Source organism: Gymnoscopelus microlampas, assembly GCF_963454915.1.
Source record: "Gymnoscopelus microlampas genome assembly, chromosome: 4".
NCBI lineage: Eukaryota > Metazoa > Chordata > Actinopteri > Myctophiformes > Myctophidae > Gymnoscopelus > Gymnoscopelus microlampas.
Window position 1 is genome coordinate 31,180,838 of NC_139941.1, and position 27,787 is coordinate 31,208,624.

The 27,787-nt window shown below is 44.5% G+C and overlaps 1 protein-coding gene across 4 annotated transcripts in view; it reads right to left on the bottom strand.

Moving 5' to 3' along the window:
• Positions 1-27,787, bottom strand: part of emid1 (EMI domain containing 1) — a 59,556-nt gene that overhangs the window by 8,842 nt on the left and 22,927 nt on the right. For 3 of the 4 annotated variants that reach the window (XM_084054563.1, XM_084054564.1, XM_084054562.1), the window contains exons 4-9: positions 7,848-7,937; positions 7,663-7,724; positions 7,051-7,183; positions 5,485-5,529; positions 5,274-5,381; positions 1,760-1,867 (exon numbers count right to left, since the gene is read on the bottom strand). In XM_084054563.1, coding sequence (XP_083910689.1) covers positions 1,760-1,867; positions 5,274-5,381; positions 5,485-5,529; positions 7,051-7,183; positions 7,663-7,724; positions 7,848-7,937 — 546 coding nt within the window. The remainder of the gene's footprint in view (positions 1-1,759; positions 1,868-5,273; positions 5,382-5,484; positions 5,530-7,050; positions 7,184-7,662; positions 7,725-7,847; positions 7,938-27,787) is intronic. The other variant, XM_084054565.1, reaches the window with a different exon arrangement.

Consider the following 27,787-nt stretch of genomic DNA (forward strand, 5'->3'; position numbering starts at 1 on the left):
TATCACAATATAGAGCTTTAACCTTTTAACAAAAAACTTTATGTTTTAATCAAAAAATAACCCTTTAATCTACAAATCTGTAACACTGTATTTCCCACATAAAGTCATGCAGAGACCAGCTTTTTCAGGTTGGTGAGGTACAGAACTGAACATTCTACATTCTTCATTCTACAGTTGATTTCACAATGGCTACTGGCTATTGGCCTATTAGACTGGTAGAATTAAAGGGTTATCCAGAGTTTACAAGAAATGTCATTCAGCATGGAAAAATAAACTAATAAAAAAAAGACTAATCAACTAACAAAATCTTTGCAGACTAAGACCAACCGACAGCCCTATCGTATTGCACCTTTTCTAGATGCAAATACTATGTCATATTACTGTTTTGTTGGGTTGTCATGCAGTAACATATTAATGAAGAACCAGATTTGAACCAAGTAGCAGCAGGCCTCTGGGTTTCACAGAGGCCCAGACACACAGTTCTGTTCTGCAGCAGGGAATTCCAACCTCCACAACCAGACATAAAAGGCAATAAGCCAGTATTTTCCAAAGGACGCTTAACACAGAACCCCCACGTTCCCTATTTTTATTTCATGTTGAAATAAATGGCTCCCAGTGTTAAGAGTTCATTGCACTGATCTCAATTTACCCTGACGTCAACCAACAACCTACACATCTCTATATTCTGTGCGTCTGAGTGTTTTATGTATACCTAAACAAGGCTGGGACTAAAAATGGCGTGGCTCCATGTGGATCCATGTGGATCTCGGACTTGTGGCTAGCCTGTTATATCATCTATGATGTATGTATGATGTGTGATTCCACATTTGGACATGGTTTCAGCCTGATCAGAGCCCCTTTGATTTCCATTATAACATTTGAGTTCAATATTTAATCAAATATAAAACATAAGTAAAGAAATCTGGACATACAGACAGACAGACAGACAGACAGACAGACAGACAGAGCCACGGCGTAATAATAACACTGCATGTGCCTCTAAGCTTGAAAGTTAGGGTACGCCCCCACTCCCCTCCTCAGCTGTCTGCACTGACTACATCTGGAAGTTGTTCAGTGACATCAGTGGCGGACAGGTTCTTATCTCAGCATGTGGCATTTGTGTCAATACCAGACCTTCTCTGCCTCCAGTAAATGACCTTCGGTTCAATTCTGTTTGGCTGGTAGACAGAATAGGGAGTGCCCATTAAAACATATTCCATACAATCAGCCCTTTACTATATTAGTGGTATATTACGTCTCTTTTCTTTCTCTCCCTGTGACTTGAAAGTTAAGAAGCTCTCAGTTTGTGCCGGTAAGAACACTCATAAACATGCATAGCATCTAAAAGACACAATACATACTTACTGATCTATGAGTAATGATACAAAGGAAGCATGCACTTTAAAACAAAGGTTGAAATGACCAGTCCACACCTCTCACTAAACTGCTGTATTTACAGTCTATAGCTTGACTATGTGTTGGACAGTCCTGGCAAATTGATTTTGTTTGAACTGAGGGTCAAATCCACTGGTTTGGCCTAGAAAGAGACCACCTAATGTGAGGAGAAGGGGTGGAGACGGTTGTCTGACAGGGATGGACTATCCATCTGGACATTCACCTTTGGGACAGCTCCAAACTCATAACACTTGGGTGTGAAAAGTTATGAGCTGCACTTTTATATACAAACCCAGAGTATGGTAATGTCATTCATTTCATACATTTGTGTATGGAATACAATAGTTGCTATCCCTGGTCTTACCGCGGTCTGGTTCTGGGATCCGGGCACTGGCTGGTGCTGGGGGACCTGGGGGCCCAGGAGGTCCCGGAAGGCCTCTATCTGCTGGGAGACCTGGTGGACCACGGGGTCCTGACAGGGAAAATGATGGACATGCTGTTATACTGACAGGAAGAGAAAGCACTGGGGAAATGAAATTAAAAAAGCATGGATCATCATTGCACGTGGAAAGAAAGATACTTCTTGTTGTAGATTACACTAATCCAGTGGTTTTCAACCAGTGGTCCGGGGACCACCAGTGGTACTTGAGGGGGTACCAGGGGGTCCCCAGCGAAATGAGTTAATATAGCGTCATAATCATTTTAACCACTTAGCTTTGGCTATTAAAAAATAGCAGATGTACAAGCTCATAGCGTGGCACAGAGTGCCGCGCTATGAACTTGTAGATCTGCTATTTTTGAAAAATCTTGAAAATGTGTGCATATGTTTGAATATATATACTTTTTAAAGCAATTTTGTTTTACTCAAATCTCTGCTTCTGGGGGTCCCTGGCACAAAACATTGTCAGATGGGGGTCCGCGGCCAAATACATATCAATTTAGGGGTCCTTGGCATGAAAAAGGTTGAAAACCACTGCACTAATCACATCCGTCATCCTCTCACACGAGTGTGCGTGTACATGCACACGTGTAAGCGTGTTTTTGATGTGCACGTCTGCGTGCACATCTTACCGACGCATCTGTGTGTGCCTGAGCACTTTGAGAGCAACAGCAGTCGGAGAGAGAGAGGAGGAGGCGGGGGGAAGTGTGGGCTGGAAGACTGTAATTAACAAGAAGAGCGCTCTTAATGGCCTGCTGCTGGGAGCTCATAGGGGGACCTGGGAAAACTCAAATAAACTCCATTACTGGCATTGATGTGTGTAGTAAATTAAAAGCTGCGTATACTAGCTAGTGTGTGTGTGTGTGTGTGTGTGTGTGTGTGTGTGTGTGTGTGTGTGTGTGTGTGTGTGTGTGTGTGTGTGTGTGTGTGCGTGTGTGTGTGTGTGTGCACGCGCACGTGTGCGTGCTGGTATACATTAAAATAAAGTGTTAATTTGACTCTAAAAACTGATCCTTGTGGATCCATTTTTACACTCTCCAAGTCAAATTTTCAACCTATCTTCATATAATTGGTCCTCGTTAATGCTCATGATAAAACGATAGAAAGAAATCTACTGGGTCTGTGTACAGTTCAGAAACCCGCCTAGCAAAAAAATAAACGATGATATCATCGTTGTTTTTTTTCAAACAAGTTTATTTCGATTTTTATTAACGTGAGAACAATTACTTCCATTATAGCATGCTAACTTTCGAGAAATAGAAAGCCTGCAGTTCTATTAGCTTGGATTCCCCATCGATGATGTCACTGGTAGGCAGGTTTCTGAACTTTCCACAGCCCTCCTCTGAGACACAGAGTAGACAAAAATGGTACCATATTATAATAAGCATTAGTGAGGACCAGTAATATGAAGATAGGTTGAAAATGGGTGAAGTCGTCCTTTAAATTAAGACTCCAGATTTGACTGTGTGTGACTTATAGCCAATAGTGAGGCCACATAAGCCTGTGGGTGAATGCGTTTTAGTGCCCCCTCCTCCTTCTGCCATTTTTTTTTTGTTGGAGAAAGGCAAGAAAGAAAAACTGTCCCAGTGGCCCAGCTGGATCCATCCTAAAACCCAAACATAGTGCCTCACCTCCCCACCACAGCTACATCTGACCTCATTGTTTGCACTCCTCTGAGGTAATGCTGTGCTGTGTGCTCAACATGACACCCCCCCCCCCCCCCCAGCACTGTCTCACCACCTCAAGCTTTCCTTCTCCTCCTTCCTGTTTATGTAGTGGTAACAAGAATGATACAGTTGACAATAGTCACTGTTACTGCATCAGAATCACTGCTTTGCAAGCATTGAATATCTTTGCGAGGTATTCGTCCATGTATGTCATTATAGCTCTGGTGTGATTTGACGCCTCTCTGGTTCCTTTTCATACAGCCTTGGTAAACATTGCACCCTGGGCTTTTGGTTGCCTGTTAGTCCAATCATCTCACCTGAGAGCCTGAAACTCATGGTCAGCAGCAGAGTGACACAGCTGGCTAGTGAAATTGGCTCTCTGGAGTCTATGTGTGATCAAATGACATCAGTGCAAACATTTCTGTTTTCCTGTGCGTGTGCGTGTGCGTGTGCGTGTGCGTGTGCGTGTGTGTGTGTGCGTGTGTGTGTGTGCATGTGTGTGTGCGCGTGTGACACTTTTGCAGTGAAAACGTGTTGATCTTTATAGCTGTGATTGAAACTCCTTTAACTCATTGTGTCATTGTGTAACACCATCACTTGTCGTGACTTCATAGCTTCTCCTCCACCATTGACGTAACAAAACATGCTGTGCCACATCTGGACAAAACACATTCTAGTGTCATGTACACACACACACACACACACACACACACACACACACACACACACACACACACACACACACACACACACACACACACACACACACACACACACACACACACACACACACACACACACACACACACACACACACACACACACACACACACACACAATGGAATTCAGCACTGCAGAGACATCATAGCTTTGGATACAAAACATAGCACTATCCGTGGGCACTCATGAAGTAATGGAGATACGAAAAACAATAACACCACAGGCATATGGAAATCATAAGGAGCCTGGACTTGTGTATATATAGCTCATGTTCATTTCAGATTGAAGTCACATGGCGCTTCTTGGAAAGTGGGTTTATAGTTTAACTTTTGCTCTAAATCTCATCTCTACCCAGCAGCAGGCACAGAGCAGGGGTCATATGTCAACTTGAAAGGAGAGGCACTCCCTCCATGGTCCACAGAGAGGAAGAACAACAGCCTACAGCTACAGCAGATCTATGTTGAAACAAAGTTATTTCACCATGTATTATATTATCACTGAAGTCACAGGCTGCCCACAGATTACGTTGTATTCCCTAAATATCATTCATCATTTGCTTACAAAGTTGACCTAGAGTACTGGTGACCATCGGGGACACTGGACAGATTTATGCTTCAATTTATGTTCTTGAACATCTCTGGCTGCCTACAGACAGCTAGTATTGATTTAAAAACGAACTGAAGAAAGACCCACAGTTTCACCAAGTTATCACCATGTTGTGTTCTTCATTCAAAGAAAGACAAACAGTCTGTTGCCGGATGTCATGGCTTAGTCTATTGTATTGTGATTGAGCTACTGTAAGTAATTCTTCCACAACTGTTTCAAGTCTTTGGTAAATAGAAAAGAAGATTCTATTCTTGTTCTAAGGACAATGGGATGCAGACAACTGGCCCACCACACTCTCTCTCTCTCTCTCTCTCTCTCTCTCCAAACACACACTTATGTTTACGACATCTGTACTGACAAAACAAAATGTGTCAATGTCTTGTAAGACAAGGCTCATTTGTTTCCCACAGCTCACAAACTGTTGGTAATTCTACACATTGTCTTACCTAGTGGTCCTGGGTTTCCCCTGGATCCAGGGGCTCCAGATGGGCCCCTTCCCCCAGTATCTCCTCTGGGCCCACTGGGGCCTGGCAACCCACGAGATCCTGGCTTCCCTGAGAAAAGAGGGAACAGACATGAGCAATTGTGTGGAGCTTTAACTGGTTAAATCCAAATGGGGAATTTCAAGTCTAACAAAAAGCATTTCTTTCAACTTACCATCTCTGCCAGCAGTCCCATCTCTCCCACTTTCACCCTGGGGACCTGTGTTGGAAACAGAGAGATGGCATGATTATGTCTAGGGACCTAGAATTCCCATGTTGGCACTGACTTTCAATCACTAATGTAAAAATTCTTTCCTTTAGGTTATGAATTGTTTTGTTTTTTAACTAATTCATTCTGGCCCTATCCATGACATTGTTAGAACGATAGTGGGTTGAGTGATTTCAGAGGTCATGGGTCACTGACAGTGGCAGAGCAGGCCTGTTGTTCTTTGGATTAGACCTTGGTGACCTTGGAGCCTAACCACTGAGCTGTTAATTAGGGCTTCAGAGACTTTAGGATGGCATCCTGTTTAGTAAACCATGAAAGACAAAAAAAACAACCTTTTTACAATGCAACACAAAGCCTTCTCTAACAACAACGGCTCATTTTGAAACAGCAGTTCCACTTTGAGTAATGGTAGAAGCCTGTGCTCTGGGTTACCACGATGCATACACTGTTCTCTGCAGGCCGGGGCAAGGATGGTCTCTTAACCCATTAAGACGCGTCTGTGTCATTTTAGATTTCTTTGGCTATTTTTTAAAAATCATGAAAATTTTTGCAAATCTTTGAATATATTTATTTTTTAAAACAAAGATTTTTAACTAAAATCTTTGCTTCTGGGGGTCCCTGGAACTAATATTTTATATATATATATATATATATATATATATATATATATATATATATATATATATATAATTTTAGATTTTAGAATTAGAAATCATTTTTAGAATCGGCCTCAGGTCTTAATGGGTTAACTGGGGGGAACTTGTTGCTAGAGCTGATTTGAATGTAATTGGATGTAAAGCGATACACTATTATTGAACGTTCTTTTGACAGTACAGCAAAGTCTGTCTTTCTAGCTGAAGGTAGAGCTGGGCTCTGGTCCAGAGACGGAGTGGGCTCTCATGCCCTGAAGTGTTCCCTTTCCACAGAGCCAAAGAACTCTGAAAGTGAGAGGTGCAGACATTGACAAGTGGATTCTTAAGCCCAATTCATAATTTAGTCACACAACGAAAAATAGCCAATCTACAAGCTCACAATGTGACGCGCATGCGAAGCTCTGTGAGCTGTTTTCAGCATGTGATGCCGTCATGCGACGGAGCATAAATTAGGATTTAGTCAGCCTAAAGGAAATTAATGTGTACTGTGTGTGTGTGTGTGTGTGTGTGTGTGTGTGTGTGTGTGTGTGTGTGTGTGTGTGTGTGTGTGTGTGTGTGCGTGTGCGTGTGCGTGTGTGTATGCGTGTGTGTGTGTGTGTGTGTGTGTGTGCGTGTGCGTGTGTGTTTTTGTGTGTATGTGTGCATGCGCACGCAAGTGTGCATTCGGGGAAGGAAATAGGATATGAGGGGAGGAGAGCAAGTAGGGAGCAGGAAAAGAATTACTGCTCATGGAGAGAGTTGCAAGGAGTCATTTCTCATCCATTTATCAAAACACAAACCTTGCGACTGCAAAACAGAAATGTGCAGTATTTACGAACTTGCGCCCAACCTACGCACGAAAGAGTCATGATGTACCCACCCGCAGGGCCCTGCTCACCAGGAGCTCCTTGAGCAGGCAAAGCTCCCATCAGTGAGGAGGATTCTGGTCCGGTAGCTCCTTTACCCTGTAGGTGGCGATGTGCCATGGAGGAAGGGGCAGCGAGTACCTGGACCTGGTGGAAATGGACATACAACAACAGTAAGACAACATTCAAGTTAACCTCATGATATTTCCCATAGACCAGTGGTTTTCAACCCTTTTCATATCAAGGCCATTATTTGTTCAGCATTTGAGCCACGGACCATTGTTTGATGAGATTTTAGACTCTCAGACCCTAAACTTAGAATATTTTGTTATCGTTGGATACGATTTTGTCCACACTGTATTTATGTTGGTACCATAGGAGAGACGACAGACAAAACGGTTGATCAAAATAATAATTCTTTAATTAAGTAATGCAGATGTTTAACAATAATTTAACTCTTGAGAGTTAAAGATCTATAAGGGTCCAATTGGTTACCAATTCTCCATCATTTAGCTGGGGACCACCTGGAACCCCCTCAAGGACCACTAGTGGTCCCCGGACCACTGGTTGAGAACCTCTGCCATAGACTCAAATTGGATCTTGAATAGACTATATGCTATCCATACCTTTGCCTCGAGCGAGCTGAGCCTGTCAGTCAAAGCTGTGATTCGACTGCAATTGAGGCAAGCTGGAAAAGAGAGGATACGATTATTTTGTGGTTTTGGCCTGCAGAAGTCATGGTTGTAAACACATGTAGGCGTGTGTCCTCGTTGGGGCAGCAGGAGCAGTAACAAAGCTGTGGCTCTCTTACATGTCGTTGGCTCTCCTGCGCGTGCAGGTGGGCGGCGTAATGTGGAGGGTTTCCTCACCGCCTCCTGAGCTACCAGCTGGTTCCCTGCGTCTGTAAAAGACAGCGGAAAGAAACAATGAAGAGGATTCATAGCACTGGATAATACACTGACATTATGCGGCAATGATGCTGCAAGGGGACGAAGCCCACGGTGCTGGAGGTCATGACCCATACAAGCCGTACGGGATCCATACAGACTGTACTACTGTATAGAAAAAAGACTATGAGAAAGTGCTTTCCACCCCAATGATTCATTCATCCAATTTCTAAATAATACCAGTGGGGGGCCAAGAATGTCATTTAGTCCCTTTGACATTTTGAACTTAATGTTTTCTCATTCCAGTGATTTGGCAGAAACTGAGACTTTGTAGGACCCTGGTTGGTCTGTAAGCTTCCAGCAGCCAGGATGTGCTGTAAACCAATAGAAGACGGCGGAATGACAGTCACAGAGCACACAATTCTATCCCCGGCTTTCCTATAATCAATCCAGAAATCTTTTATAAAAAATGTATAATAAATAAATAAAAGCTGTATGCCTATTACGTTTTTCAAGTGGCACTAAGTTTGACTTGTTTGTTTTATTGACTATAAAAACACAATGCCTGTCATAGATGGTGTGTAACTGTAAAAACAAACAATAGTTTCCTTGTACTGAGAGAATGGGCAGCCTCAGCTCACATTCTATCTTGCCTTCGTTTTATGAAGTATGGATGTTTGTGTCCCTGGGTTTGGGATGTTTTGAATGGGCAGACCTTTGTGGAGCTGTGAGACTGAGTCCTTTGTTTGGCCTGGTCTGGCTTTGGTTGGCCCAGGTGCTCCTGACACAAACAAGAGGCTGGGTTCAGCACCTCATTAGTGACCAGGCAGCACGTCTTTCCATTCAGTTGCCAGCAGTCTTTGCCAAAGCCAAGTCACTATAGTCAAGGAAACCATGACATGACACCTGTAGCACTAAGTTAGAGGAGACTGGTATTCTTCTTAAAACAGCTTTCACTCACACACTCAAAGCTATAGGCCTGTAATAACATTTAATCTCTCTGACTATTATACCTGTCAGTTGTAGAAAGAGGAAATGAAGAGCATACTGACAAGAAGGAAAATGAACATTAGTGTATTAAAGACAGATAAAGTTAATGTCAGCCCATGGCCTGAGTCAAGTATAATAGGTAGAGTAATTTCCCACACAAGAGAGACAGGGTTAAAGAGGTGTATAACACGACTAAGAGCCTAAAAACTCTGCTAGCTGCCCTCAAGGCTGTGCTGTTCCTTATGTCCATCCAGACGAAAGCTAGTAGTTTTCAAGATACAGTATCGTGTCTAGGACTCTAACATGTTAGATGGATGGACCAACCAACTGACATTGCCATTCCTTAGAGTTAGAGCCCCACCACTAGCAGGGCTAAAAATGACACACATTACATGGCCTCGAGACAAGCTCCAGCAATCCCCCTTCAGCCTCTGTGCTTTAAGAGTTCTGAGTGTTGTCAGAGGATCATGTGCAGATGGAATTAAAGCATGAAAGAATAGAGACAGAAATGATATGGCATATGCAGTGGAATGTATAAAAGCTACAGCTAATTTAATTAAGAATGAAAAGTATTGTGGCAAGAGAGTGAGGTAACAGGCGTTCCTGCCCTGCTCTATATTCACCTGTTTATATGAGAAAACTGCAGTGCAGTACAGAGAGAGAAAAAGAGACATGTGTGTGCACTGCAGATGCATATGCAGAGGAAGTTTCCTTTCGAGTGAGGCTCAAGTAGATGGCTGCATTCAATTACAAAAGGGCTGTGGAAAGGAAATCTAACCCTCGCCCAGCAGTAAAGGCACCTCCAACCCCCTCCTTTCCATACAGCACCTCTTTTCTCTTCAGACTATAAGACCCTCATGTGCCAAGATCCCCCCCACCCATACATTATTGTATAAAACATTAAGCAAGCTCTGGCACTGGGACAATTGTCTCCTACACACCGCCGACCTCATTTCTATCTCTCTCATCCCTTTTTCTCCCTCTCTCCGTCTCTCTCTCTGTGCTACCAATCAGTCTACAGTAGCAATTTCTAAAACTCTTTAAATATACTTTCTCTCGTCTCTACAGTACGGCTTGTGATATTCATTTGTGTGCGTGTGCCTGTGCCTGTGCCTGTGCCTGTGCGTGTGCGTGTGTGTGTTTGTGTGAGAATGGATGTGTTTTAGGAGGAGACATGGACTTGCATGTATTGAGCGTGATCCATTCATCATCTGGACCAACAATAACAGCGTCACAGCTAATGAGAGCCCCCCATTGGACACGCTCCAGTGTATCCACTCTCTGTTCTCTCTGGTGCTAATTGCCCCAGCGGGGGGATCAAGGCAACCTGTGAATGTATTTGACCCTTGGCCCTGTGTTGCAGTGGGCCCTCATCAGTGACGGAATCAGGGCTCATTGTCAGAGGAGTAACCCTACAGAGAGTTCAGAGGGCCAGAGGCCGCCCTGACATCAGCTCTTTCTCCCTCTCTCTCGCTCTCTCAGAGTGTTTTCGTAGTAGGTACGATCGCACCGTGTCTGAGTACGATTGGCCCTCCTTTCCACTCCCCCCACTGCTCAGCTTTCGCATTAGTAATGTTATTTCATACCCAAGTACATGCGTCATTTTATCAGCTGATGCAAACCAACCGTACCCTAGTACACCTTTTCAAGTGGACCCGGGCATGGACCAACGAAACATGCATTGTACACAGTGTTCACACTAATCAAACAAATTGGACTTTGGGGTCAAGTGTACACTGATCCGACCTCGAGTCCCTGATTTTAAAGCACCCAGAGTTCACTCACTCATGGATTTTTCTATTGTTTACAAACATTCTGCTCACTCACTAATCCCTGCAGGCACAATTATCTAACTACAGGAGACTCCAGACAAGTGAAGGTCACAGCGACTGGGTCAACTATAATTTAACACACCTTAATTAATGTCAGCACAATACCTGCTGTATATTTAGGTGAAAATGATGGATGCCTGTGAGAGATGATTTATAGACTTAACATCACACACCCTCCCATATTTCATGCGTGTTCCATACATCCTAGCCGTAGGATGATGGTGGAGGCTGGACTCTATAGGTAAAACCTCACTAGATGCCCGTTAACTGTAACAACACCAGCCGTTATAGTAGTCCTGGGGTCCAGAGGAGTTTACTGCCAGTGTATAGTCAGTTCGGGGCTCACTGAACAACATGCAATGGCACAGCAGCTGCATCTCAACTCAGCTGTAAACTGAGGTGTGTGTGTGTGTGTGTGTGTGTGTGTGTGTGTGTGTGTGTGTGTGTGTGTGTGTGTGTGTGTGTGTGTGTGTGTGTGTGTGTGTGTGTGTGCGTGCGTGCGTGCGTGCACTGTGCATGTGTGCAATCATTTTTCACGAGCTCTTTTTGCCCCCCTGTTAGCTGTATTATTAATGGGCCAAGGTCAGTACATCAGTGATTCTCTCCCAGAGAAAATAAACCAGACCCCTCATGCTGAGAGTCTAGCCGATCCAGCCAAACCAAGACAGCATAGCTAGCCTAGTCTCTTCAGAGCCCCAGATCACACTCACACACATGACCCATTCCAGGATCTTCTAAACTCATTACTTATTGCGTTTTATTTATTATCTCTGTTTGAACAGAAAAGATGGAGAAACTTATAGAGAGTAGAGAGATAATTGTGGGGCTGGTAGCTGCTTGTCAGCTCTTCGGATGTTTTATGGGGGCAATGTGTGCTAATGTCCTTTTCATACAGTCTGCATTGGGGAGTAAGTGATTATGTGCAAGCTCCCACCACAACGCTGCCTCGGTGCCCCAGCGACCTCTGAGAGTTTAATCAACAAGGAAGCGTTTCAACACGAGCCAAACCAAGATCGGACTCCATCACGTGGTACTCGAGGTCGTGTTTACAACCTCCTTCCTTGTGTCTTACTGGTTTGCCTCAAACCTGGGAAGACATGGGGGTCTGGCAGCAGCTGTGAACACAAACACCAAAGTACACACGCATGACGCGGCCGCGGCGAGTGAACACACCAAAGTGTACGAGGTTCTGATCCATCTCTGTCTGGGCGACGAGCTGAGCTCAGCGCTTGCAGCATCGTTAGTGACCAGGTGCTGATGAACAGCCAGCAGAGGTGTTTGTCTCTGTCTCTATGCTGCTTCCTAAAGACTGAAGACCACATGCACAGTTGCACACATATCCATATGCACATGCACACGATTACAAAAACAAGTGTGTGTTCACTTCACACACACAAATGCACAATCTTCTTTTGGAGAACATTATGCTCCTCCAAATAAGCCAAGTGGGGTACAGTTACTCAGTGGTTGTGTGTGCTGAGTGAGCTGTTTCCTTTTTCATTTTCGTTTTTAGACCAGGGCGGACAAATTGAGGTGATATATTAATCTAATCCTTCTCCACCTCTCTCTCTCTCTCTCTCTCTCTCTCTCTCTCTCTGCTTAAATGACCTGCCACGCAGGTGAGAAGTGTCAGTAAGGAATGATTTGGGGATCAGGCTTCCAACACGATCCTGCCTCTACACCCCAACATTTACTATGCTTTCCCAGGGTGCCAGATTTTCTTTTATTAGGTGACTGACTGAGGGGAACACCCTTGATCATTTCCTTCCTCTGGGCCTGCCAGCCCCCCAAAGACCCCCTGCACACCTACACTTCACTCCACACCACACCCTGAGCATGGTGCAGACCGCATTCTGTTCTCACTCTGGACTGTCCAGCTGGTTGAACTGTAGCTTTGTAATTACAGGTGAGCAGGTAAGGGCTTTGGCAGAAAAAATTAGAACAAGATGGATCATCACTGGTAGGGCTACGCTGAGCCAAGTAGAGTAGAGAGCGCCATCTTCACGTCACATCCAGTAACTCAGAAAGCACATGCACAGAATAAGCAGCCCTCTACTATGTCTGCTTTGGTTTATACATCTTCCAGAGGCGTTGGGGCAGAGCAAATTAACAACAGAGCCTCTAGGACCCAGAGGTAAGTGTGCAGGGTCAAGAGAGGTTGTCACCTCATGAGCATGCACAGGCGCACGAACACACACGAACGCACAAACTTCATCTGACACATGTTCGCCCTCAGAGCCCAGGAAGGGATCTTTAACAATCAAACTGGCAAAGCCACACAGCTGCCCATGCAACACTTGAGGGCCTCAAGAACAGATTGTTTGCGCTCAGATGGGATACCAACTTTTAACTGGCCTCTAGGAAGCAGGCACCCAATATGCTCATACACATGCATGCAAACATGCACAAAATACAACAGCACAACACACAAATGCTGGTTGATCACGGGGAATCCAGGCTAAGGTGATCAGTGGCAATTTTCTAGCAGATCCTCAACAGTGCAGTTGTGATCTTGACCTGATCAGAGATCAGCCCTTACAGCTCCTCCAGCCCATCCAGATGTGCTCACAGACGGAGCCTCTAATCTTACACAGGAAAGGGAGTTTTTTTTTCACCTCTCCTCCCACCTCGCTGTCCCAGACAGAGTAGTTACTCCCCACACGCCTCCGTCTCTGCCTCCACGTCCTTCTCACTCGCTCTCACAATGCCACTCTCTCTCTCCCCTCTCACTTACTCGCTTCCCTCTTTTTCCAGCACACGTCTGTATTGGTGCTGATGGTAGGGGCAGGGTCTGTGTTGCAGACAGTTTGATGCGGTCTGGCCACCGTCTACCTCGTGCACCCCCCACCTCACCCTCCCATTCCAGGCAGTAGCGTGTAATTACAGAGCAGGACCAGAGTGAGTGGTTGACTGGTTGTGTGACGGTGGGCTGCTGACGGATGTGTTGTCTGGACCAAACACACATGTGCCCCCGTGAGGATCCCGTTCCCAGGACAGGAGATTGACCTCATTGTGCAGCCGTAAGGTAGACCTCCTCACTCCGCAGGGTGCAGCCTTCATCCAGATTCCACAACGAAACCCATCCCCCACTCACAGACATCTTCCATCCTGCATATTGTATTTTCCAGAAAAAGCCGTCGTAGCTGTGTTAATGGTTGTCTGGACTGCTGAGGATCCCTGCAAGCCACTTATTGATGCTAATTAAAGGATAATTTTGCTTTGTTTGACAATCGCTCACTGGCTCCCCCTGTAATTACTGGCCACTGTGGGCCGACCCCTCCACTGTTGTTGACCACTTTTCTTGTGGTGTAGCATTAGGGTGGTGCTCTCTGTTTTCCACCCGCACTCTTGAGCCACTGTCAGTCCGCTCAGTAGACAGCATGATGCCTAAATGCCCACAATAGTGGGGGGGGGGGGGGGGGGTCAGTGTGTGCTCAAAGAGTCGGCTACACCAACAGTATGGAATCTAATATTCAAACAAACACAAGAAAGTGCAACGCTAAACAAAAAGAAAGTGCTAAACTTTTTTTAAGGCAGGTTTAAAAATGGAATAGCTGTAATTCACTGGTCTCCCACCAAAACCTTAAAGATTGTTAGTTTATGGCAAAATGGAAACAATTTTCTCGGTGCCATGAAAACAAACAATGCTGCGGTCCGTGTAAAGTGGCTAAAATTAGTGGTGGGCACATCTGTTGAAGTAAAGCGAGCCGGGATTGAGACAGAACACAGTTGGGATAGGCTGCACCACAAATCCACTCGCCGGGTTTTAAACATTTCCTCTGCTTGAAACCAGCAGATGTCTAATAAAGAAATGTGGGGCAGATGCTGACGTTCCATATACTCACACCCTTCACTTTTATTAAGACAGTCACAATAACCCACTAACTCAAACCAAGCCTAGTTCCTTTCATGTATGACCCCAGTTGACCTGCATGCAGGCATCTTTGCATCCTTTCCCTTGGTGATCCTCTCACTCTCAAAGAACTCAAATGGCATGGAGTTCAACATCATGCCATTCACTCTCTCCTTCGAACCTCTCTCCCGTGATCACCAGGGCAACCAGTATAAACTGCAGTGCAGAGCTCCTGATGGTTGATGGTGGCTGCTTGGATAAAAACCGCATGCTTCTCTGCTGTTGGAGTGGCAGAGGGAAGGGACATCTTGTCTGTGACCTCTCCACATAATACACTCCCCACACACCACAGCAATTAAACCCACTACTCACTGCCACAAGTGGGTCCACAAACAAGCGCTCTAAAAACAGCCAAGCTTTGGAATTAGACCTGCTGACTGGCCTCCACCGCACGCATGTACAGCAATCTAGTAACCACAGCCTGCTTCTGTTCATTACGGAGGCTGGTGACGTTGTGCATGCTGCAGCAACGTAACTGTACAAACAACAGGGAAAGTCTATGCAGAGAAAGAGGAACATCTATTGTACATTCATACTATAAGCTGCTATGAGAACAATGGTGCTGGAGGAGAAAGTGTATGCTCCCTGCGAAAAACATGGTGGTAACATTCTTGGCCAGCGAACTCTGTAGTCTGACCCTGTTCATTACCATAGAGAGGTTGACAAGAGCTTCAGTTCTTGGCCTACAAACTGCAGCCAAGTTGAAAGCTTGGCTGCAGATGGCCAATCCACAAACCTTCAACTAAACATCCTGCCCCAAGTCTTCTGCTACAGTATATATACAGTCAGTAACGGACTAGTAAATCCCGTGCCCTCAGTGTTTGAAGGACACGTCCCATTCCATCGCACAGTTTATTTGCCCAAGGTTGATTTGAACTTACACTTATTATGGCTCAGAGGCCTGTTGCCGCACCAGCCACACATAATTTCCCTCCAGTGATGTGATCTGTGTGTGAGAGAACAGTTGAGGGTAATGCTTGTCCAGTAAAAGGCTTTAAATCACTGTGTTTTTTCCCTAAGCACCCACGTAAACAATAAACACAAGCAATAGTCCACTCTGACAGCCATATAACAGCATCCATGACAACCAAACACAAAAAGCTCCAATCTTACACAATGACTACATGATAGTGACTGCACCACCACACCAGAGCCAAGCCATGAATGCCAGACCGCAGACCATTCCATGTACCCTTACGGCGATATTCTGGTTCAACAGCAAACCATAAACCTGTCTTTACTATTTTCAAAACTTTTAAATGTAGCGAAAATAGCAGATTCACTGTTTTGTCTAATCATAGTATATAGGGCTTAAGTGGTTGTGAGGGCAGAGCACTAGATTATGTGTGGTAGTATGAAAATGGGGAACCCTTTTTTCTCTCCATTGTTTGAATTTTCCTTGGGATTCAGCCTCTCTCTGTCCGTTTCCCTGCACCATACGAAATCATTTGATTTGCTAGGTTCCGCTGGGACATCTCACATAACACACTAATCTCCATTCTGCCTTTATAAGCTTGGATCATTTTACGTTTGAGGCATTCAGGCCCACTCAGTGTTTGTGAAAACTGTGAGATGTAAAACAGCCTAAGAGCACTGCTTAATAGTACATCGTACTGGTGAGATAGAAGCAGAAACCACACAGGGACTGGGTGGACATCAGTCTGTAACCATAAAAAAGAACGACCGTCTCATCAGAAATTCCAGTCCTCAATGTAAACATGCTGTCTGCCAAAAGAAGCAGCCTGTAGAGATATAGAGCGTATATATATATATTGCTGGTGTCAGGTGAAAATGTTTCTCAGAATTGGCAACTTTTCAGGAATTAAGAAATACAGCTTTGTTTTTTATTGATGATCATGCACTTCTGAAATGATACATAGATTCTGTTCAAATGGATTCAGAACTCCAGAGGCCATGAAAGTTTCCCAGACCATTATGGATTAAGTATTATGGGCTGATTATGGATTACTCAAGTAAAATCATGCAAATGCCCCACTTTATTCACATTTCTCCTGGTAATAGCCATACAGTGCTGTATACACAAAGAGGCACCACATTGTGACATCCAGAGCTGTATAGGTTCCCTGGTAGAGTGTACATTCATGCATGGAAGGAAGGCAGACATGGAAGGCTGGCTGATTAAAGTGCAGTGGGCTGTGTCTGTATGCCGGCCAGGCTGCATGTTTGAAGAAGCTCTTTGTTGTAGGCCTGTCTGACTCATATAGACTCACACTAAAGTGGACAGCAGGGTCTCAAAGCCCTTGATTTAGATGCCTTGTGTACTCCCCGCAGATAAAAATGTCACCGACACTGATACTGTTTAGAACAGTGATAAAATCTCTACGTATAAAAACTCAGACAGGAATACTTCAGTGTAAGAGAATAGTCCCCAAAACATAAGCCTGACATTAGACACATCTCTTTCACTAGAATCTTATGAAATTCACCCACTGATGCACATTCACTCGCTCTATTGCATAAAGACAGTCACATATGGATAAACTCTCAAAGCAATGGCCGCCTGCCAGGGTCAACAGTATTCCCTCTACACGCCTGCTTCAGATTCAGATTGATGGGTCTGCTCCAGATTGCCGCCGCATTGTCTTCACCATCAAGTTGAAGCCAAATCTGAGTGTCAGTCTTCACATAGTTATACTTGTGTGCAACGGTGCACCTGTTGAGACACACGTGCCTACACACACACACACACACACACACACACACACACACAAAGAGCACTCACGCAAAGTGCGCACGCACACACTCATACACACATGCATGTAAGAAAGAGCACATAAGCATGTGTTCACACACACACACACACACACACACACACACACACACACACACACACACACACACACACACACACACACACACACACACACACACACACACACACACACACACACACACACACACACACACACACACACACACACGGTTTCAGTTTCCTAACAAGGTAATTGATAATCCTGGGGTCAGAGGTTAGCTGTCTGTAGCTGGAGGGCACTAGAGGGCACCAGAGGGTACAGGGCACAACGTGACAGCTCACGTACCTCCCATTGGAGCTACCGCAGCAGCAGTGCACTCTGACTCTGCAGACGGCCTGTGGATCGTGTGTTGTGGTGCATCTGTCAGGTGAGTTCAAAAGACACCCTTGTGCGAATCAAATCCACATGGTGAACTTGACTCGTTTGCTCATGAGATGTGAGTCTCTCCACGGTTGGACACATATGGACCAGGCCTATAAGCAGCCAGCCTATGAGTATAATGTACACTGCAGCGTCCGAGAATTACTAAGGGAATGGAAAAGTGGCCGAGAATATGAGACAGCACTATGGTGCTCCTGCCTGTCTGCCTGCGTGCTACAGATGTCTATAAAGCTACTTCAGGCTCCAGAGCGACACTTTAACGGGGACAGTAGGACAGCTATTTCACGGCTGATGGCACAGAGGTTCCTTTCAGAAGCATGGTCCAATAACACACACTCAAAAAAACACATGTGCACCCATTGCATGCGTATGTGCTTACATGTATGATATACTGTAACTGTACATCACTTACTGTATAAAGACTAACACAAATGCACACAAGTACTGTACACATGCATATACACACAAGCACACATGCAGGAAGCAGATGCATAAATGTCATCAAAGGTCATTCTTTGTGAAAGATTATGTTTTTAGCAGCTGCAAAGCTGCTGCTCTACAAACACACTGGGTACTAGTCCGACACCTAAGCGACACCTGAGTGACACCTAAGTGTCATTGGCTGTCCTGGCTGTCCTTCACTCCTTTAAGCCAATGGCGACACGAATGGGGAGACGGCCCGCCCCCCCCCGCAGTAACCGTGCTCCGCTGCGCTCCCCTCATTTACACAGTGCAAGTTTTACTGCAGCCTCAGGCAGGAGGGTTAGCCTAAATGCTAGCGTGCTTCATTAGACCTAGTTTGGCTATTAAGTTATTATTTGGCCATGTTCACACTGGCTTCAATCTTAGCTATTGTTGGGAAGACCCGTGTGGTGTCAAAAAATGTTGCCACCACTTATATAAAAAACATTAGAGCGTTTAGCGTCGCAGATTCTGTCACGCTAAATGTTGCCAGGCGAGAGAAACAAGCAATCCGAAAAACAAGTAATCAGGTCTATGAAAACAATCACACACACACACACACACACACACACACACACACACACACACACACACACACACACACACACACACACACACACACACACACACACACACACACACACACACACACACACACACACACACAACAGAATGCAGCTGCTAATAATATGACTGTCAAGTCATATTTATTTCTTGTTTTGTTGTTGCCATTTTTAACGCCAACCCTACCAACTAATCGTAACCCCTAACCCTAACCCCAAACCTGAAACACCTGAATGCCTAATCTAACTCCTGAATGCCTAATCCTAAACCTGACCCCAAACTGAATCATTTACTAATTTTAACCTTGGCTAAAAGTCTTCATTAGCCATGAAAATTACCCTCTCCCTCAAGGTGACCTGAAAAATGTTCCTATAAAAGGTCAATTTAGACAGGTATTACTATCCTTGTGGGGATTTCTGGTCCCCATATGAACTCACTCGTGCACTCACTCACTCACTCACTCGTGCACTCACTCACGCACGCATGCACGCACACACTCACTCACTCACTCACTCACTCACTCACTCACTCACTCACTCACTCACTCACAGAGTGGGGTAAATGAGTGTGTGAAGCTGAGCTGCTTTCAGTGTAATCCCTGGTTGAATGGTGTGCTGTGTGCCATGCATTCCTCTGTGTCTTTCTAGGGCTTTCTGCGGGATTAGACCCCACTTACTTCCAGGGGCCGCAGGGCGGGATCAAAGCTGATTGGGCTTTTGGGTTCGGGGTGATAGCGTGTGGAACACAGAGCCCATACTCAGGTGAGACTCGCAGGGAGGCAACCGGGAAACTCGACACCTCAGCCGAGACATGAGGCGGTGACACAGGTCACACACACCTGGCAGGGGTCAAACCTGCACTAATCCAGCACAGCGCTAACCCACACTGTGCTGATTGACGGCTGGCCTATGGGAGGTCTAAGACATGGATCGGGGCTGCCTCAACAATAATGGAGGTATGCTGGACCTGGGCTACCATAGGTTAGACAAACACAGAACGCAAATCACAAATGATTGAGATTTGAATCAGGGCTTTCCTCCTGTCATGTGTCCACTTTACACAGAATAAAGACGGCCTTTCATGATGAGAAATGTGTAAATGAAACGTGGATGTGGACCATGTTCACACCACACAGTAAAATCCACAGTGTTCATATAAGTCAGTAAGGGTAAAATTGGAGCCGTACAGGTCCAGTTTTACTCTCTCTCTGAATTAAATTAACACTCTGGATTTCATGTGCAGGCTGTTTAGCAATCTGGGCCCTACCCTGATCACTACTAATACTACTGAACACTACACTGTTTTCTTTATGCTGACTCTTGCTACATCCAACAAAACAGACGACAGACAAAACAAACACAGGGATTGATCTCTGACATTGTAACAGCAGGAAACTGCGTATTGTGACCTCAAAGCACCTGGACAGTTTCTAATAGTTTAAGAACTTTACCCTTGTGGAAAAGAAAACCCCACATGGTTTCTTTGCTAATCCAACAAAGACAACAAAGAGGATACAACACTGTGTTAAAAATAATGAATCACCTAATAGCCCACGGCAGGTCAAACTGGCGTGGGCTCCAGCACACTGAAATACAACAGCGGGATTAACATGGTTTTGTAAGCCCCCCCCATGGCACTTTCTGAAAATAAACCAGCTTGACTCCACCTCTAGACCCCACCCCCCCATGTGTCTGCAGAAGGAAAACAGTCCAGCAGCACACATACAGAACATGGTACGACGGTACATGACACTATTGTATATGCGTGCAGGAATCTCAGTGGCCTCATGTACAGCCTTGGGTATCTGCATCTCGATCCTTGAACTCAAATACAAAGGACAAAATGTAGATATTTACACGCACTCCCGCACGAACGCACATGCACACACGCACGCACACACACACTAACTCACTCACTCACTCGACTACATCTGTCTTACTATTTTTGTGGGGACATCAAAACCAATTTCTTATAAAAGATGCTGTTTTTACTTAACCTGCTGGCCCAATCCCAATCCCTTAGCCTAAAACTAAACTTTTGTAGCAGCATATACTGCTTACTCTAGGAAGTAATAGATGAAATTACCTTGAGAGAGCTAAACACGCAGCCAAGCAGGCGAGCCCAGACAGGCATTGACTGGCAAAGCTGGCGTGCCAGTCTGGCGTCTAATGAACAAGTAAACAAAACATGTTGATTGTGTGTATGGGAGTGTACTTTTTCCTCATGTATGACTTAAGTTGCTGGTGCATATCTGTTCTTCCCACCATCAGCCAGGGGAGAAGAGTGTGTGTGTGTGTGTGTGTGTGTGTGTGTGTGTGTGTGTGTGTGTGTGTGTGTGTGTGTGTGTGTGTGTGTGTGTGTGTGTGTGTGTGTGTGTGTGTGTGTGTGTGTGTGTGTGTGTCCATGATGGTCTTTTGTGCTTATCATCTGATCTCCAACCAGGTGTCCTCTTGCATCTTCATGATATGCACTATCTGGAAGAACAGCCCCCCTCAGCTCTCCTTCTCCCGTACCTAACAACGAGGACTTCTATGTCTGGGTTTTATTACACAAACGAGGTTCTGTCTCATGTCTGCACCTTCTGACAAACTGAAATAAAGAGAGCCCCCTCTTCCTTCCACATGGGGCCCATGGTTTGTTTGTGTTTTGCACCGCTGGAGATAAGTATGCATGCTCTGTGTATTTTACAAAGGGATGATAAGCTAAAGAGAGCTGGAGGCTTAGAGGACTGGATCCAGACTCAGGGGTGAGTCGGCCTTTCTCACAGCTTTAGTCTTTAGATCAGGGTCATAGACTGTTTGCTTAGTTGCAGGCTGCAATGTGGATGCTTAAGTGTGTGGAAAAAAAGCACCAGGCCCACCAGGCCTCTGTGTGTCTTACATAACTGTGCGATGGAGAAGAAATAGCGAAGGGATAGAAGGAGGGAAAGAAGAGGAATATATAGGCAATATAAAAGACTTGTCAGGACTAGTAAGGGTATGGCAAAGAGAGAGTTCAATGACACTTCAGCAAACTACGTAATTCAGCAACTTACAAGGGCTGGTGAATAACGACATAACCATACGTCAGGCTTAACACATATTCAGACAAATGGGAAATTGGAGTTACTGAATCCTTTACTCATCTCTATAATTTCTCTACCACCTGACTCATCTACAGTAGATCATTCAAGACATGAGATGAATAATTCAAAATCCACTTATGGCCATAGAGGTCCATTATGCATGTGCTTTTCTTTCAAGGTTTTCCAAATACCTCTGCTGATAGATACTCACACAATGTCTTTGTTTACCCAAATCCATCAATTTGAACTCAGCAGTTACTTTTATTTTGTTTCTTTTGAACACCTCTGACACTGACAGCCAGACTGCACGAGTAGCCTACCGCGCTAACCATTTAACAAGTTCAATATTATCTGTAATACTATTAGGAACTTTTCTTTGGCCCGTATTATGTATACATTTAAATCTGCGTGGGCAGCAGGAGCTCACTTTAATACGCTTACCGTATCTGACCAGCCAAATGAACTTTAAATGACATGACATAACATGATTGAAGGTGACCTTTCCAAATGTGAGCAAGATAAACATGCAGTAGAACATAAATAATAATGACAAATCCATGACGAAATAAATAAGCTAAAATGTGGAAAGTAAGCAGTGCACAAGTATTTTATTGCAAAGGGAGGGTTGTTCTTTTTTAAGATAGGATTTATTAAGTGTGTGATGATGAGTACTCTCAGACATGTACAACAGATAAAGTAAGGTTTTGCCTTTTTTGAGGTTTTGGCTAGGATATGCCATCGGAGGCCAGCAGAGACTTCAGTCTAGGAGACCTCTGGAGACAAACGATTATTTTGTCCCTGTTATCTGTTATTCTCTGTCCAACTCACTCTATTTCTTTCTCTCTCTCTCGCTCGCTCTCTCTCTCTCTCTCTCTCTCTCTCTCTCTCTCTCTGTCTCTGTCTCTGTCTCTCTCTCCCTCTGTCTGTCTCTCACTCCCACATCGTTTCCCCATCTCTCAGCCATGCTGCTAGATGATGAAGTGTTCCAGCATTACCGTGACATTCATCCTCAGTCCCACTTATGTCTAAAGGCTGTGAATGGTAATTCATATTGGGCAAGCAAGACTTGCACTCACAGCGCAATTCAACATGCCTCCTACAATTCACTCTGAGCAGATGGAGAGAAGAAATACCGGAGCCAGAAAAAATGGAAGGGAGTAAAGATAGGCAAAAAGAAGCAATGGTTCCATTCATGACGCCTTCACTCCCTTCATCTTTAACCTTTCTGCCATCACACCAGAATGTGGGTCTTATCTATCTGAAAGGCACTTCAACAGAACATGCCCACAGACAGGGCTGATTGTGAAAAGAAATGCACACAAGGATGAAAGAAGACACACACACACACACACACACACACACACACACACACACACACACACACACACACACACACACACAAAGAGGAGAGGTTCCCATGGAGGGTTGTCGGCGGATTACAGGATCAGAGGAGGACAACAGAGATCAAAACATGGAACAGAACCATCGCTGGCTGTACAGCAGAAAATAACAACAGGCCATAGAGGAGCACAATCATACGGAGCCATCAATCATGTGCTCTTGTCAGCTAATAAAACAGACTGTGTGATCCCAGTTCCAGGTCAACAGGGGTCGGCCAACCCTGCAGGGCTGCATTAGAGGCTGATGTATCGGACGGGGTAAGGGGGGCCTTATCTAGCCGCCATACCTCCCACCCTATTGGCACGTAGAAAGTTTTTCAACAACGCCCTTCGCTCCACTGCCTCATATTCACACTGAGAAACTGCTGAACCATTACAAGAACAAACGTCACGCAAGATTCTGGTAGTCGTAGTAAGATCACTGTACACTAGAGCCTCGTCAACCCTTCAGGCACAAGCAGCTGCCAAGGCTCCACATCAAACTGTGTAGAATAAATGAAAAGGAAGCCTGCGTACTAAAAGGCTCCTATATACAGTACCTTTATTCATTATAGCGCAGTGCTAGTGTTATGTACCCATACAATTAGATGTCCACATGACACAGAATGGGCCTTAATGGATAGTTACAGTGTAGAGAGACTGAGAAACACAAAGAGAAAGCAGGGAGTGGCATGCAGCAACTGGTCCGGCCGGCGGACAATCGAACCAGGGACTTGCTGTCAGACATTAGAGCCCATGTGGTATGCGCCCCTAACAATTCAACTGGTCACATCGTTTCTACTTAATGTATAAAAGAAACTAATATTTAAACAGCAACTAGGACGGTGCCCTTTGGGCGCTGGCCTATTTGGGGCCATGCATGTCGGAATGGTAATCATATTGGGCAAACAAGACTTGCACTCACAGCGCAATTCAACATGCCTCCTACAATTCACTCCACTTATGACCTCTATGGCCATAAGTGGATTTTGAATTATTCATCTCATGTCTTGAATGATCTAGATGAGTCAGAGATGGTAGAGAAATTATAGAGATGAGTAAAGGATTCAGCAACTCCAATTTCCCATTTGTCTGAATATGTGTTAAGTGTGTTAAGCCTGACCTATGGTCATGTCGGGAACAATGCAAGTAGTTCCATTTATCCTGCTATGCGAATATTTATACTGCTATACTGCAAATGTTACGCGAAGCTCGGCCAATTAGTTAAGCCGAAGTTTCGGGTTAGCACAAACATGACGCAACGCTCCGCCAATCCGTGAAGCCGACAGTTTGAGTTGGCCAATCAGGGTAGCCGATGCATACAATCTCCCGAACACACAGAGAATTTCTGTTTCTCAGACCCATGGGCCGACAGATACTGATATTCATGATTTTTCACTTCTCGGAAACCGTTAGTCCGTACAAATTGTCATTTGGCTCTGCACACCGCAGGGTTATATGAGACACACGCCAAGTTTATGACCAAATGGTCGGACGCTGTCTGAATTACTATAAGAAGAAATGAATAGGGAAGTCTCCATTAAGACCCTTGGTGCCATAGTTTGCAGACTATGAATGTAAAATGTTTCTTCCTTGAAAATTAAATTGTCTATGTCCTCACATCAAATTGTAACACAATAACACTTAAATGTGTTATTAATACTTCTAAATGTGATATCTGCAAGGACATGTATTCCATAAATGCTCTAGTCTACGTGACTTAATTTGCAGCTGATAACATTGAATTGCTTACGTAAACAGGAGAATTTAAACTTGAATAAAAAAAGGTTTATTGCTATGTCAATAGGCAATGTTGATGGTGATAGAGTCCAAAGCAATTACGTGATTAATTTGTGATGTTATTCATAGATTTTACTCTCGTGCAAAACTCAAACACAATATTAAATGTTATTCCACATGTGGATATAATATTATTACAGCAATTATGTCATTATTGTACTAACACAAGGGTAATTTATTGGTGAAAGGTCATATTCACACTGTCAATGAAGGGAGGGTTGGGTTACATTACCAAGTTTCATAACAAACTAAGATGCTCATAAGGGAAAACTCACACTATGTAACGATCTGCGAGAGACTTATGTTGAAAGGGGTCTTTCCTGGCTTTTCAACGTGTGCAGGTTCTAAATCATGTTTTAGGCGAGACCCCCCATGGTCACTGCAGTGCAATTCATCACAACATTCCCACTCATAGCAGTTAAGAGGCAACCTGCCGAGTTCCCGGCTCCAGAGATTTACACCCCTCAGTCAGCTGGAGCCGATAGGAGAGCTGTGTCACAAATACATGCATGAACACATTATACAACAGCCGGCCAAACCTGCACACGCTATCTCTCCCTCGTGCACAGTACATCTGCGTGTGTGTTAGGCTGTGTCGCTTGTGTGTGTGTGAGTGTGTAAGCACTAGTGCACCACAGTATATACTATTGTTCACGCATATATGTGTATCCCTCTTCATCCCTTATGTCTGGCAGCATGAGTTGTGTTCTGAAGGAGGTCTGGCTGTCTTGGCTCTACAAGGGACCCGAGTTCCCCAGGCATTGGGTAGTATAGTAAAAATGGATGGATGTGTCCCTCGTCGGACTCCAGGCATAAAAATGTCTAAAATAAATCGAGCTGTGGCACCCAAAGATACGGAGGGTGTGTGTGAGGAAGTGCATGTCTTTTTATTTTCTTCTCTTAAGGAAGTGAGGAGATTGGGATTCTACATCTGGATATTCCAACAGACCATACAGTGACTGTGAGTACTGCATGAGGGTGAAACTTGATTGAGGCCTTATGTGACTATAGATTTCAGCATCTAGCAGTGTCAACTAAAAACATCAACGACACCCTCTTACAAACATACAAAAACGTTTAATCCTTTATACTCAGCCTCTATTTTCAGCTCTCTATAAGGTTTTAATTAATCCGTTAAAAGTCATTATTTTGAGTCTCCAAGTCTTCCCTCCTCCCTACACATTGCAAAGTATTACGATGACAAGGTCACCGACTTAGTGGGCCTTTACTGTTTTATCTGTACAATGTTAAAGTACTTATGAAAGCTGTAAAATCACAAATGACAATTTAGGGCAAATCAGTCTTTAAAACTCATTATACATCAATCTACATAAAACTGTCTTTATACCAGACCACTATAAAAAAAGACTATTTAATTTTGAAGCTGTATAAAGGTTTTTGAATTACATATGACATCACTTTGTGGTGAGATGATAAGTCCCTGAGGCAAGTGGAAAATGAATGTAATTTTGTGCAATTTCAGCACTTAAGTTTTTCTCCATATTTCTATGTGGGTATGAGGCTGGAAATCGTGGGGAGAGTTATCATAATTGAGACGTGAGATAGAGCCCTCGAGACACTGCACTGCCTCCACAGTAAAAAGGTTCAATGTTTACCCGCCTACCAGCACCACGGCTGACTCATGGAATATTGACCAGCACCAAGTACAACTACTGCAGCAAAGACCACACATCAGTTAACCCATTAAGACCTGAGGTCGATTCTACAAATGTCTTCTAAATCCTAACAGTGAGCTGTATATCTGCTATTTTTGAACAGCCAAAGTATAAAATAATGGTGGTTAAAATGATTGCGATGCAATATTAACTAACTAAAATGGCACAGATGCTTTCCCGGTTTTAATGGGTTAAAACCCCCAGTGAACACATTGCCAAATAAGCATTGGACTTACGTTGTTGAGGAAATCTGCCTAGATGTCAAAAAATTAAATATACAGACAGGTCAACTCTGTTTTTCTTTTACTCTCTGTGGTTCCCCTATTGGTATGCTGGTGTAGTGGTTCTTATCATATGCTCATCTCAGCCTACAGTACCACTGTCTCCTGTTCTCTTTCAACACTCGTATCTTTCACCAACAATTTCACCTCAACTTTCATTCCATACAGTAGATACAGAGGCAGGAGAGTGTGGAGCGGAGGCACATCAGCACGTTCATCGGGTGTTTATGTTAATTTTATGGAGCGATGATAGCCATCTACCCTCCACGGACGAAGGGCCGCTGCTGACAGCAGCTGTCTCGGCCCTGACTGAGGGCCCTCTGTAAAACCCTCGGCACACTCTGCTGCCGCTCTATGAAACACAAAGTTGTAGCCCCCAGACTGAAGTTTGTGCTCCGTCAGGTGTGGCCAGGAGAAAGGAATTCCAGCCTCGTAAAAAAAAAAAGAGCAGCTCAGATGGATGAGTGATCCTGAGCCGTGTTTGTAATACATCTCCTGGTGCGTCCTCTCTCTCCCAAACCCTTATGTGGATCAGAGAGTGTGAAGGCCTCCATCATTGTTACACAAACACCTCCAGAGAGAGGGAGAGTGTTGGTCCTGTAGGCCCGGTCTCAACTGTCACTCACAAAGACCTCAGGAATCTTGGTACCTCTGGCAGGTGTCCACAGCGACCACAACATTCTGGTCCAGCAGTCGAGGAAACATGTTGCATAAAGGACAAGGAAACCACAACTATAAAGAAACATAA